The 12672-nt window shown below is 36.2% G+C and overlaps 1 protein-coding gene across 4 annotated transcripts in view; it reads right to left on the reverse strand.

Annotated features, from left to right (window-relative positions):
- Positions 1-320: 320 nt before the first annotated feature.
- The window catches only part of SBF2 (SET binding factor 2), a gene marked incomplete at its 5' end in the record, with an annotated part of 253439 nt that continues 241087 nt past the window's right edge, over positions 321-12672 (reverse strand). For all 4 annotated transcript variants that reach the window (XM_084263410.1, XM_084263409.1, XM_084263407.1 and 1 more), the window contains 7 exons: positions 321-507; positions 779-910; positions 2624-2711; positions 3106-3302; positions 5673-5777; positions 10299-10532; positions 12405-12532. In XM_084263410.1, the coding sequence (XP_084119536.1) occupies positions 409-507; positions 779-910; positions 2624-2711; positions 3106-3302; positions 5673-5777; positions 10299-10532; positions 12405-12532 (983 nt within the window). In that variant the 3' untranslated portion in view covers positions 321-408. The remainder of the gene's footprint in view (positions 508-778; positions 911-2623; positions 2712-3105; positions 3303-5672; positions 5778-10298; positions 10533-12404; positions 12533-12672) is intronic.

Raw genomic sequence — 12672 nt, forward strand, 5'->3', positions numbered from 1 at the left:
CCTCTTATTCATGACTAGCTTGGAAATAAGAACATTCTGTTCAAAAATCAAGTGAAAATACACTTCCTGTTGGAGGGAAAATTTCTACAGTTTCCTTTTGACACATTTCCTAATGAAACAGCTCTAAAATGAGAAAACCAGAATTAGATTGTAGTGCAAATACAGCCCACCTTTATAGTTAGGAATTGTACTGAAGTGAAAATTCAGGATAAATGGATTATTATTTTTCAAAGTCCTCCCTGCAGAAAAAAAGTAGCAGTTACAGTGGTTATAATTATTTGACAGAAAAAGAACTTTAGCATATTATGAACTTTTATGGCTGGTTGTCTGTCAGCAACATTTCAGAACTTAGCTTCTTACAGGAAGAGGTGCTTTTAACGTGTCTTTATCATGGAACATTTTTCCTTTCTAAGCATCTGAAATGCAGCTCTGGATCCTATCCATCCACTGTTGAGCACTCTGTGCATCTTGGGCACAAAAATTATATACGCGTTTATTTGTCTTCAACTGCAAAGGAAAAATAAGAACACAAAGACTAACAAATCAACACACAAAATAGAAAAAGAAACTTACAAACTTTAAACTAATAGATCTATTACTTGGGTCTGAATGTAGAGAGTGGGGGCCAGATGCTAGCTGTGTAAAGCTTTTTTGTCTTGAGTTGCCATGACAGCTCCTTCCTAGCTCATACCTTCTAGCAGGACTGAAAGCAGTAGATTAAACACAGTAAGAAAAAAAAGTTTCACATAAAGATTGAGTAAAGTCCGGATATACTTACATCAAAAAATGCCTTTTCACTTGCATGTTTTGGGGCTCCAATTGTTGGAGAAGCAGGAATCACAGTTTCTACTTCTGCAAGGTCTATGTGTCCCTTACAGCTTGTATCCTCACCAGAATCATAGTATCGCAGCTAGATCACATGAGAGAAAAAAAAAATCCAAATACACTATTTAGTCAGAATTTTCACCACTTTTTCACCTTTCCTGGGTACATCTTAGAAGCATGGCAAGCAGAACTATTACGATGACTCAAGGACATGGGACATAGGAAATTTCTAAGACACAATAGACAGAAGCCATTGGTTTGGTACATACAAGATGGTGGGACTGCTGATAGCCCTTAGCTGACCAGTCTTCTATTAGATATCTCTGGTTAATAGCAAAGTCTCCACCATCTCCTCCTGTGCAGACATGGAGTTGAAGGAGGAGCATTTTGGCACCAGAATTTCAGAGCTGAAAAGCTTGAAATAGTCATGCATTGCTCCTGGGCAGAGGATGTATGAAGGATGAAAGCAGAACCTGGTCTTTAGGTTTCAGCATTCCTTATCAGTTTTTCTAACAGGAACCACCTTTTCCCCGTTCATTATGTTGAAACTAACAAAAAAGCTTTTCTTCTCCAAAGAGTTAACAGAACATATATTCTCTATATTTCAAGAATTTCAATAATCCGCAAAAATTGAAGTATAATTTTAGATAATTATAAACTACATAGAAAACACATTTTCCTATACTGCACTTAGTGGCTGAATGAAACTTGCTTTTTTTATTTTTACTCCTTGCAAAGATACTTTGATATTAATGTTAACCACTCTGTAAACTGAGAAAATTTGATACTTGCTTTCCAATAAATAAATAGATAAGAAAATAGGTAATTTCTACAAACCAATGTGAAACAGTAAATCAAACCTTTATAGCAAACATAAAACAACAGATTTCCAACTAAGACCTGCCTTTCTCCTACATCTATGATACTTGGGAGGATATTTGGCTATCCAAATTATGTTAAAGTATTTTTTCATCTGCAAAATGAACATTTGCTCTTGAATATCAGGAAAAGTAGTTATAATCAGCACACTTGTTGATAGTTTACCACACGAATCTAGAAATCTTTAATTAGCATTTTAAAAGATGACCGTCTTTATATTACATATTTTTAAAGTGTATTGATTACATTAATACTTTTACACAAAAGCACAGGAGTCTTAGAGGTTACAACCCATGCTGTGTGGAATATTTGGGTCAATGAAGATTTCTGCCTGGCAACCCAACATTATTTAAAGTACATGAAACCACAAATTTTCACTGAAGAATGCAGCATACATTGTGAATTGGGTAAAATGTTAAAGAACAATGGATCCTCTCTGGTTCTTCTTGTTGTACAATGATTTGTTATAATATTTATGAATAATTTTGCTATTAAATTTACATCACTATGACCAATCTATGACTAATCTAAAATACTCCTATGAATGGAGTATTGCTACTAGTTGTCATATTAGCTCTCAGCATCCCAATTGCACTCTAGAAATTACCTTCTAAGGTTTTCAGACTCTATTTCAGAAATAGTTTTAGTTCTTTTGGAGACTAAAGAGGTCATATTAAAGGGCAAATTATACTCACCATTTAATTGCTTAATGACAGCCACAGCAGTGTTTTAAAAAAAATCTCTTGTATTGGTATTATAGCACAATGCTCAGGAAATGTCCTCACACTCTACTTGGCTATTTTCCCTTAAGGTATACAGCAGGGAAAAAATGTTTGGGCCCAACTTCCAGTCCAAAGAGTCTTTTATAATTATATGTTATACAGTTATCACTCTTTATAAAAATCCCCAAAGTTCTTACCTGGTGTTTTGTCACATCCAGCACAAACCAACGAGGTTTCCAACCTTTTAGTAAAGCTCCTCTTTTGTACAGCGTACCTTCAAAAGATCTGAAAGGTACAGAAAATACAAATGGCATGTGATTCCATAGGAGTACTGGTGATACGTAAAATCCTGAAAAGGACTACACATTCAAACACTAATTTTACTGCAGTTAAAAAAACTGGTTTTAAAACAATGGTTCGATTATTGGTAACTGTTGTACACTAATAAACACTGTTTCAGTATTCTGGTAGCATATAAAGGGAAAGATTGAAAGATTGAAAGATACTGCAATGAGATAGATGCCCATCCATCAAGACAGCTAAATGTGACCAAAACCACAAAGGAGGAATAAAAAAAGTCACAGAGCATTCTGTGCCTATAAATTTCTTTTTTCCTAAGGCAGAGACTCGTACCAATCCAATACAAGGTTCCTAAATACTCTATACTTTTTCAGTTCACCTGTTTTCATCGTTCTTTGATGTGAAATGATTGTATAGCGTAGTTGTTCTTCTATCTACTCCATTAGAGGGAGTAATGCTTGCACTCTGCTCCTCGCTGACCCTGCTGTTGTCAGGTATTTCCAACACAGACTTCTTTTGATAGGAATGTAGATTAGTTGACATCATCCCTGAGGAGCCAGGAGGATGTCTCCGGAGCTAAAAAAAAGAAATAAAAGAAAAGAAAAGAAAAAAGTAATGCAGTGGGTCTGCATTCACAGTCTGTCTAAATATTATAGTGACATGATATGGTACAACATGTAAGTTGTGAATTTTTATAAGCAGAAAAGAGGTCAGAGGGATGGCAATTCAGTGACTTTCTAAGGGTTCACATGGTGTGAGAAATCAGTATTTCAGAAAAGCCTTATATATTCCAGTGATGTAATCTAGAACAATGCTTTCCTTGTGTTCTCAGAAGCATCTAGGACTACTCAGACATTTGGATACAATAAATTTCCCTAATTTGATAGGGAAGGGAAGGAACTGGAAAGAAGGAAAGAAAGAGTACTTTCCACAACTACTACATAGATGCAAATAATTTTAGCAGCATCTCAATAAGCTGGCAACAAGAAGGATCCTGAATTTGGTCTTAATCAAAGTGATAGCATTCTAGAGATAGAGTTCTCTGAGGCTGACCTTAGCTATGCACTTATCTGAGAATCCTTAAAAAACAGCTAGGACAGGAGCCTGATATCAGGTATGCTCATACCTGCATTTTCTTTTCTGCTTCCAATGCAATAAAAAAGAAATCCTTTGCTTAGCTGGGGTTAAACTTTCTTCATCTTGAATATGTCTAGGGCATAAAGTACACCTAAATTGTTGAACATTTATAAGTCTATGGGACCTGATGAGATGCATCCCAGAGTCCTGAGGGAATTGGCTGCTGTGGTTGCCAAGCCACTATCCAGCATATATGAAAAGTCATGGAGGCCAGGGGAAGTCCCTGGTGACTGGAAGAAGGGCAACATTGTTCCCCTTTTAAAAAAGGGTAAAAAGCACAACCCAGGAAACTACCGACCTGTCAGCCTCACCTCTGTGCCTGCGAAGATCATGGAACAGATCCTCCAAGAAGCTATGCTCAGGCACATGGAAGACAGGGAGGTGATTCAAGACAGTTAGCACGGCTTCACCAAGGGCAAATCCTGCCTGACCAACCTTCCTATGATGGGGTGACCACATTGGTGGTCACAGGAAAATGGGTGTAATCTGTCTCATCTTCCCTGAAGCCTTTGACACAGTCTTCCACAGCAACCTTCTCTCTAAACTGGAGAGATACGGATTTGATGAGAAGACTGCTTGTTGAATAAGGAATTGGTTGGGCTGTCACATCCAGAGAGTAGTTGTTAGTGGCTCGATGTCCAGATGGAGATTTGTGACAACTAGTGTATCTCAGGTGTCCACACTAGGACCAGTTCTATTTACTATTTTCATCAATGATATTGACAGTGAGGTTGAGTGCACCCTCAGCAAGTTTGCAGATGCCACCAAGCTGAGTGATGTAGTTGACATGCCAGAAGGATGGGATGTCATCCAGAGGGACCTTGACAAGCTGGAGAAGTGGGCTCACGTGAACCTCATGAGGTTCAACAAAGCCAAGTGCAAGCTCCTGCACCTGGGTCAGGGAAATCCTTGTCATCAATGTAGGCTGGGAGATGATGTGATAGAGAGCAGCCCTGCAGAGGATGACTTGGGAGTGCTGTTGGATCCGAAGCTCAACATGAGCCGACAATGCATGCTTACAGCCCAGAAGGCCAACCGTATCCTGAGCTGCATCCAAAAGAGCATGGCCAGAAGGTCAAGAGAGGTGATTCTCCCCCTCTACTCTGTTCTTGTGAGACCCCACCTGGAGTATTGTGTCCAATTCTGGAGTCCTCAATGTAAGAAGGACATGGAACTGTTGGAACAGGCCCAGGGGAGAGCCACAAAGATAATTAGAGGGCTGCAGCACCTCTCGTCTGAAGACAGGCTAAGAGCGTGCCAAGTTTACACGGAAAGCTCACAAAAAACAGTACCTAACATTCTTCCTAGTGCATGTAGTAGCAAAGACACAGCTTTTGACTTGGAAAATACCTATATTGACAGCTATGCTATTTACAGTATTCAAGAATTGGGAGCACAAGCAGAAACACTTCCTACCTTTACTTAAATCTGCAATTCCAAAATTCCATTTAGATATGGAAATATCTTTACTCAGCTCTGAAACTCTGTGATGTCCTTTTGGCTACTTTCAGGAAGTAAGATTCTTTTAAATATACAAAGTCATAAATTTTTGAGTTAGTAAAATGCTCAGGCTCATTTTGTCTGCATGTCTTAATCTACTCTGGATAAGTAATTAGATAAATAGCACAAGCATAAATCTATGTTTCTACATGCAGAAATACAGGGCCAGTGTCATGGGTTAGAACAACACACTACATTGTTCAAAAGCAGTATTTTACTCCAAGAAATAAGGTGATTTTTCCAGTGCCACAGGTAGCCAATATAGCAGGAATGTAATTATTCTATTGGATGAGCTCTTTTACTACTTACATTGTCTTGTCTGGTGTCATCCTTTAGATTCATTTTGACCCTTTCCCACAAAAGCTGCCACCTTTCTGGGCTCTGATTTAATTTACTTTCCAACCTTTCGATTTCCTGTAACAAACAAGAAGGATTTTCTTAAGGATAAACATGTCTAACTTCTTGGCAATCATTTTTATACAACTATTTTCTAGAAAATACTTTTGACACAAGTGAACCTTTAGGCCATGTTGCCCAGCCAAGTTAAAAAATTTCAGTCAAACCAGCTATAAACAGTAATCAACCAGATTCAGGAGTCAGAGGTGACTAAGTACAGCACCAGCCAGGTCATTCTCCTTGCATGTCACAGGTTGGAGGAGCCACTGTGCTTTCAAGTTTCTGCCAGTTCTCCTGAACACACAAAATCCAACATTAGCTGCCATAATACAAACATGACAATGATAAGGATAGGCTGTATTTTATATAAATATTTACAAAGAAGAAATTTTGTGCTGTGACAGCAACATTGTGCATTGCCAATATTAACATTTATCCTGGTGTATAAAATGTGATACAAAGCCGTAATAAAATAAGGAAATGAAAAAGAAAGATTTATTCAGTTTGGATGCCAAACTGTAACAATATGTTCTTGTTGTGGAACTTGGGAATATGACCTATGCTGATAACCTCCAGTTAGGGTCACTTCCTGTTAATAAGACAGTGCATGAAAAGTTGAGGAAAAAGAGGAAATTTTATTATGATTACTTTTCAGTACTCATTGATACATTTGTCATTATTTTGATGCACGGTCCATATTTTTTGTCATGCTTCCTTTCTATATAATTATTTTCAAAAACTGTAGTGTTATGAAATTCTGATTCTTAATGAAATCAAATTAAAAACCCAATTTGGCAAATCCAATTAAGAACTGATGATGGAATAAAAAACTGTCATAGGCCAGAGAATTCCCATGCTATATGAAATCCAACTAAAATCCAAGACATTTATTTTCGAAGTAGAGACAGTAAGTCTCTGATTTCATTTTCTTCTATGATACCAAAATATTAAAGTAGATTTTATAATATTCTCCAACTCCTATTGATCTTTTAGAATAGCAGTTTCTTCAGGAAACTGTCACTGATTAACAGACTTAGAGAAAATTGCTATATTTTTTAAAGTACAAAAACATTTTGACCAGGAAACTTACACCTGAACTATATTTTGAACTCTGAAGTGAAAATAAAAAAGCAGTGTAACAGCAACAAAATGCTGCTACAAACTCTTCCTTGCTGAAGGTAAATTAGAAAATTAAAAACTAAATATAAAATCTGGCTTAAGAGCAGGAATCAAACTGGAAGTTTTAAATACTAGTAGTAGTTGAAAGCCACATATACATTAAATATTATGGGATACTTCCTGCCAGAAATAAAACTGGAATAGTTTTGACTGGAGTATCTTCATAGGTGATACAAAGATAAGGAAAGGTAAACATGAGTCAGACAGATTACTTGTTCCTCTTTCAAAGTGCTGAGTGTAAAACGCTTCCTGATGGGACACATACAACTGAACCAATTTACCACAGTCTTTTACACAAAGACTTTAGAAGTTGCTACAAAAGGATAGAAGCTCTTTAGTGCTAAAAGTCAGGTTTTAAAATCTGATTATTCTCTTTCTGTCCTAGTCTTGACTTCTGAGTTTCTCTGCAGAATCTGGAAGTAAGTGAAACATGTAACTTAGCAACTAAATCACATTCCTTCTTTTTTGGCTCCACAGTGAGTGCTGCTTCCAGAACTTAAAATGAAAAACTTGTAACAATCTCCTATATATAACTTGAAAAGTTAGGAATAAATTCTTCTTTAACAAAGCCCATGTAAAAACCTTACATGGCAATAAATCACTAAGCTTTACTCTTGTCCCCTCAGTTTTAGATTTTACTGAAATCAGATTTCTTTTCCTGCCATGTGTGGAATGGACTACGAAGTGCTACATTTCCTTGAAATTCCTTAAATTTATCTTTCAAGTTCATCTCCTGTTGCCCAGACTTATAGAAGCAGAAGTCAATATGTATAAAGCTAGATCATTTAAAGAGCTAGTCTCTATGGGAAATGTTTAACCCAGAACTTCAGCCTTTACTGAAGACGTAGCTCTTGGATGTGCTACACTGTAGTTTAATATTACTGAATTTGACAATCAAGGAAAGCTTACAAAAAACCCCAACAATCAACCAAAAAACAAACAATCAAACAAAAAACCCAACAAAAAACCCCACAGAACCAACAGGAACCTCAAACTTCCTGTCAAATGAGTTGTTTTTTGAGTTTTGTGGAGAAATTATTTTAAAACGATTTGCAACTACTCTCTGAGAAAGAAAATAGAGGAACAGGTGTGCTGTTTTACAATTACCTTTCATTTTCTTCAAAAATGGATTGTTAGTTACTCTTAACTCTTGGTACCTTGCTTCTGATTTCTGTCATGCAGAAAGGCCATGAGAAAATGGTCTTAAAGGGAAGCACTTCTGTTTGGAGCTACTTTTGAACATTTATGGCTCCAAAGTACACTTTTGAGAATTTTAGATTTAAACAACCTAACTCATATTTGTTTTCTGGTTCATTTAGAAATAAAAGGATGAAATGTGCAGACTGGCTAACTTTCCCAAACTCATAAACATATAAGGTTTTATAGAAACCATGGAGCCATCACACACAGCTGGCTGGAGGTGGGTTGTTAGATACTTAAAACACAATAGAACATTCACTGCTAAAAAATTACACCTTTGGTCTCAATAGAAAAGCACCGCATTCTACCAAGGAAAATTCTGAATTAAGACACTTGATAACTTCTCTATTTCAGCTTTACATTCTGAAGAGAATTATCTAGCTTTCAATTGAAATCTATCTTTAGAACAAATTTGGTCTTGTCATTACAAACTAAGGGAGAATCAATCTTCCCTAATAATTTACCATTGCTAAATATGGTCTCAGTTCAAACATTTTTTGGATACCAATACATTCTCAATGGATTTATGATCTCCTGCATCAGCAATAGCTCTAAATCAACAACTTGTTTAAAAAGAAAGTTCACTTTGCTTTTTAAACTTAGAATATTTTTGTAACTTTTACACAACCTCTTAAAAGTTTTCCAAATGTTCCTCTCCAGCACGATCTTTTATTACTATAATCTAATTCACAAATAACATTTAAACTCTATAAAACCTGACCCACAAATCTTTGGAATAGAATATGGCTAATTTCCCTGTTATATGGCAGATTCTCACTGTTGTGGATATGGGTAGTTTGGCATCTATCCCAGGAAGAAATGCAGAACATCATTGTTATACTCCCGATGTATTTCTGGCCTCTAGTTACCTGATAAAAAAGCTCTCTTTTTTTGCTGAAGAATCCCTGATATGACCCCTGCTGAGACACTGTCCTTTCTTTTCATTTGTGAAATCATGAGTTCTAAGAAATTCTGGCTATCTTGAGTCAAGGGGACTTTTACAAGTGATTCTTTTATTACTTCTTTAAAATTGGGCCTTGATCACTTATGATTGGAAGGGATGAACTGAAAGAACAAAGAACTGTGCCAGAACAAAGCTAACCCTCTAGTAAAAACAAGCCTATCCTCAAGGACGCAAATCCATTCAGAAACTTCCTGCTTTGAGACTTTGCTAAAAATCATCCTGCGTTTGGGGGAGTTTGGGTACCCACAGCATATATTAATTTTCCAAGCATTGCAACTATTATTTTAATATAAAGTCTGCAAAGGGTTTTCAGAATAAAAATCTGTATATGCAGGTGGCTCGAAACAATAGGTCCAGGAAGTTAAAAAAATGCCCATGTCATTCTCCTGAGTTATCAATTAAGATTACAATCTAAATATTAGGACTGTTAATTAATTACAATCAAACACCAAGTATTTAAGAAAATACAGGTGCTAAATAATTCTAAATAACTACAATTATAATGATAATGGGATCCTTTTTCATCTTCTAAGAAAGGATAAAACCCAAGCAGCCTACATGAACCCAAACAAGAAAAAGTGAACATCAAACTTACATGTCAAGCAGCAAAATATTCTGAAGAATTCAAATTAATTAATTTGTTCCTAGTAAACATGAATAAACTAAGAGCAATCAAGGAAATTTTTTTTGAGAATTTTGGGCCAAGACGTTCAGTTATGTTTGTGTTGATAACACAAAGCTGCCAGATTCTGTTTTCTGATCTGTCTGGAAATCTGTCATTTTACTACACACCTACTTTAAACTGAGCAGAAAGGACAAGAAATCGAGATTCAACATTTGCCCAAATTGAAATAACAGTTTCTGTATATCTTATAAAAGGCTCCCCACATTATTATTTTATAAAGTGGAAACAATGAATCCACAATTGGCTTTTTCATAGTTATTAAGAAGTATTAAAGGGTACTTCCTGAATAGTATTTATTCAGACCAACGAAAACTCTGCAGGAAGCCTGACTGATTCTCAGACCAAACATCACTTTTCAAGATCAACCACTCAGTTTTACTAAATACCTGTTTTGACATCTATCACAATCCTTTTAATAGTCTATCTATAAAACAATAACCTAACCAAAAAGTAAACATTAATTTCATGAGCATCAGAGAACTTAACTGTTCTGTGTATCAGATGTACTTACATTCAAAAGGCTGCTGATGGCATCAGGTTGTATTTTTTTAACATCATCATAACATGGCCATACTATTTTCCTCTTAGTCTGTGAGAGTGAACCATCAGTTTGGTCAGCTTCGTCTGCAACACTGCATTTTGCAGTTACCATGGTCCAATCATAGGAAGGACCTGTAGCCAAGATCTCTTCTACATAATAATCCCACTTTTTGAGGCTGGACATATTTACATTTGGTTTCAGTGCCTATTTGAAACAAAGTTTTATTAGAATCACAGAAGTTTGTGCTTCAGAGCTAAAATACAAAGCTTGTATTTTCTTGACTAGTGTAAATCGAACAGTACATTGTACGGGGTGAGTAGTGCTACAGTTCAATAACTTCCACAGCAAGATACTGGTTCAGTCAAATCAAAAGCTAAAACTAATACTAGCTTTGGGAATATACTGCTCACTTTTATCCTTCTGTTAAACCAGGTGCCTACCAAGAACTCTAACTCAGCATATGCAATTGGTAAGCTCACAGTCTTTGTGCCTCCTGTTAAAGATGCAAAAGGCACTCAACAGCAACCACCCATCAGTTTTTCTCAGCAGAAAAGTCAAGAGTCTTTACCATCAGAGAAAGGAGACAGGTTATATAATGTAGGTGGACACACCATTTGGAAAAAACACAGCAATGTGAGGTAGATTTTTGAGTGTAGTTTAAAACAGATCTCTTTTAAAAAATAATGTGAAACTTTCAGTTAGCATGCACCTAATGTAAAGGCAATTACTGCCTCAGATGAACAGGCAATTTTAAAGTCACAAGGGTGATGCTCAATCACAATGACTAATTCTGCTGCTATGACACCATTTCATATGAGGAAAAATAGTTTATTCTGAAAAAGAGAAAAAACACTTTCAAGGTATTGAAAGCTACCCTTCATTGCTTACTAATCAGGCTACTGCTTATGGTAAAATGAATAAAACATATAGAGAATGAGCAGTCCATCAAGCTACAAGTTCATTACAACGATGATTCCACAGAGAAAGCAGATGTTTCTCTAAAACTAAGACAGCTGAAGCACTTTCCATTGAATGTCACCCTCTTGTTTTCTCACTCCTCTCTCTCACCACCACTTTATGAGTGTAGGTATGTGTGTATATGGTTCATGTGTGTGGGTTGAAGGGGGTTGCACTGCTGACTGCAATAGGGATCTGGTGCAGACTCCACATCAGTTTATAAAGCCAATTTGAATGCAAGACACTATGCATGCTTAGACACAATGTGGTGAAGCAACTTGAGAAAAAGGAAAACCAAGAAACACCCAAAAAATATCAGTGGTGCCATGGCTTCCAAGACAGTGGAGATGGTCCCATCCTGATGTTTTCTGGTCACCAGCAGTGTAAACTTGTAAACAAATGATTTATCATGGTGACAGTCACTGCCAAAGCAGAAGAGTGGGGCAGTGGATAGCAGGAATATCTTTAACCAGCCTTGTCTCCAGGACTACAGTAAGAACAGTTCTTGCAGTTCCTCAGATATCTTGACTGCTTCTTCCCCAGGTATTGCAGAATTCTATGATGCATTGTGAATTTTATATAATTTCTCAAGACACTATCTAATGTAGTAGACATCCATTATTGCATGAGACACTGATATAGACAGTGTGATTCAATCAGATCATTATGAAATGTATCCCATAACAACTCTAAACTTATTTACCCTGTGGTTTGTAGCATGTATTTTTTTTTTAAATAATTAGGGAAAGCTTTAAGATAATTTTTATAATTATTCATTTAATTAAATGAAAGCAAACAAAGATCCTCACTTACATCATAAGGAATGGAATAGGTATTTATACATCATTTATACATTCTGGAATAGGTATTTATACATCATAAGGATGTATAAATACCTATTCCAGAATTTGTCCCTTTAGAGGATTTTTCTGCAGCTAAGAAGACAGAATAAGCACTACTCTAGTCAATCAAGTCAGGTCAACTTTGTCTACCAAACGCTTAATTCATTTCAGAACAACTAAGATATCAAAATGTATACAAAAAATCACTCAGATTAACAAACTACTTGTGGGTTTTTTGGGATTGCGGGGTTGTTTGTTTGTTTTGTTTAAATCATACCTCTATTTCAGCAGGGGCATAGAGGTAATTGAAGAAAATAGGGCTCCTTTTGTGCATCTTTTCAATACATTCCCAAATACAGATTCCTTTTTTGGCATGTTTATCTCCTTTATCTTCAAACAATGTCCCTAAGGAAAATAACAGCAGCAAACAAATAGGTTAGGACAATACATAACAAACAGTGAAATGTAGCTAAAAGGAATTTCACAGACTAAATGTACAGTAAAATCTACTATCAGATGGCACTGCAACAAGAGGTTGTATTTTA

The sequence above is a fragment of the Gallinula chloropus genome, assembly GCF_964237585.1.
Source record: "Gallinula chloropus genome assembly, chromosome: 4".
Classification (NCBI taxonomy): domain Eukaryota; kingdom Metazoa; phylum Chordata; class Aves; order Gruiformes; family Rallidae; genus Gallinula; species Gallinula chloropus.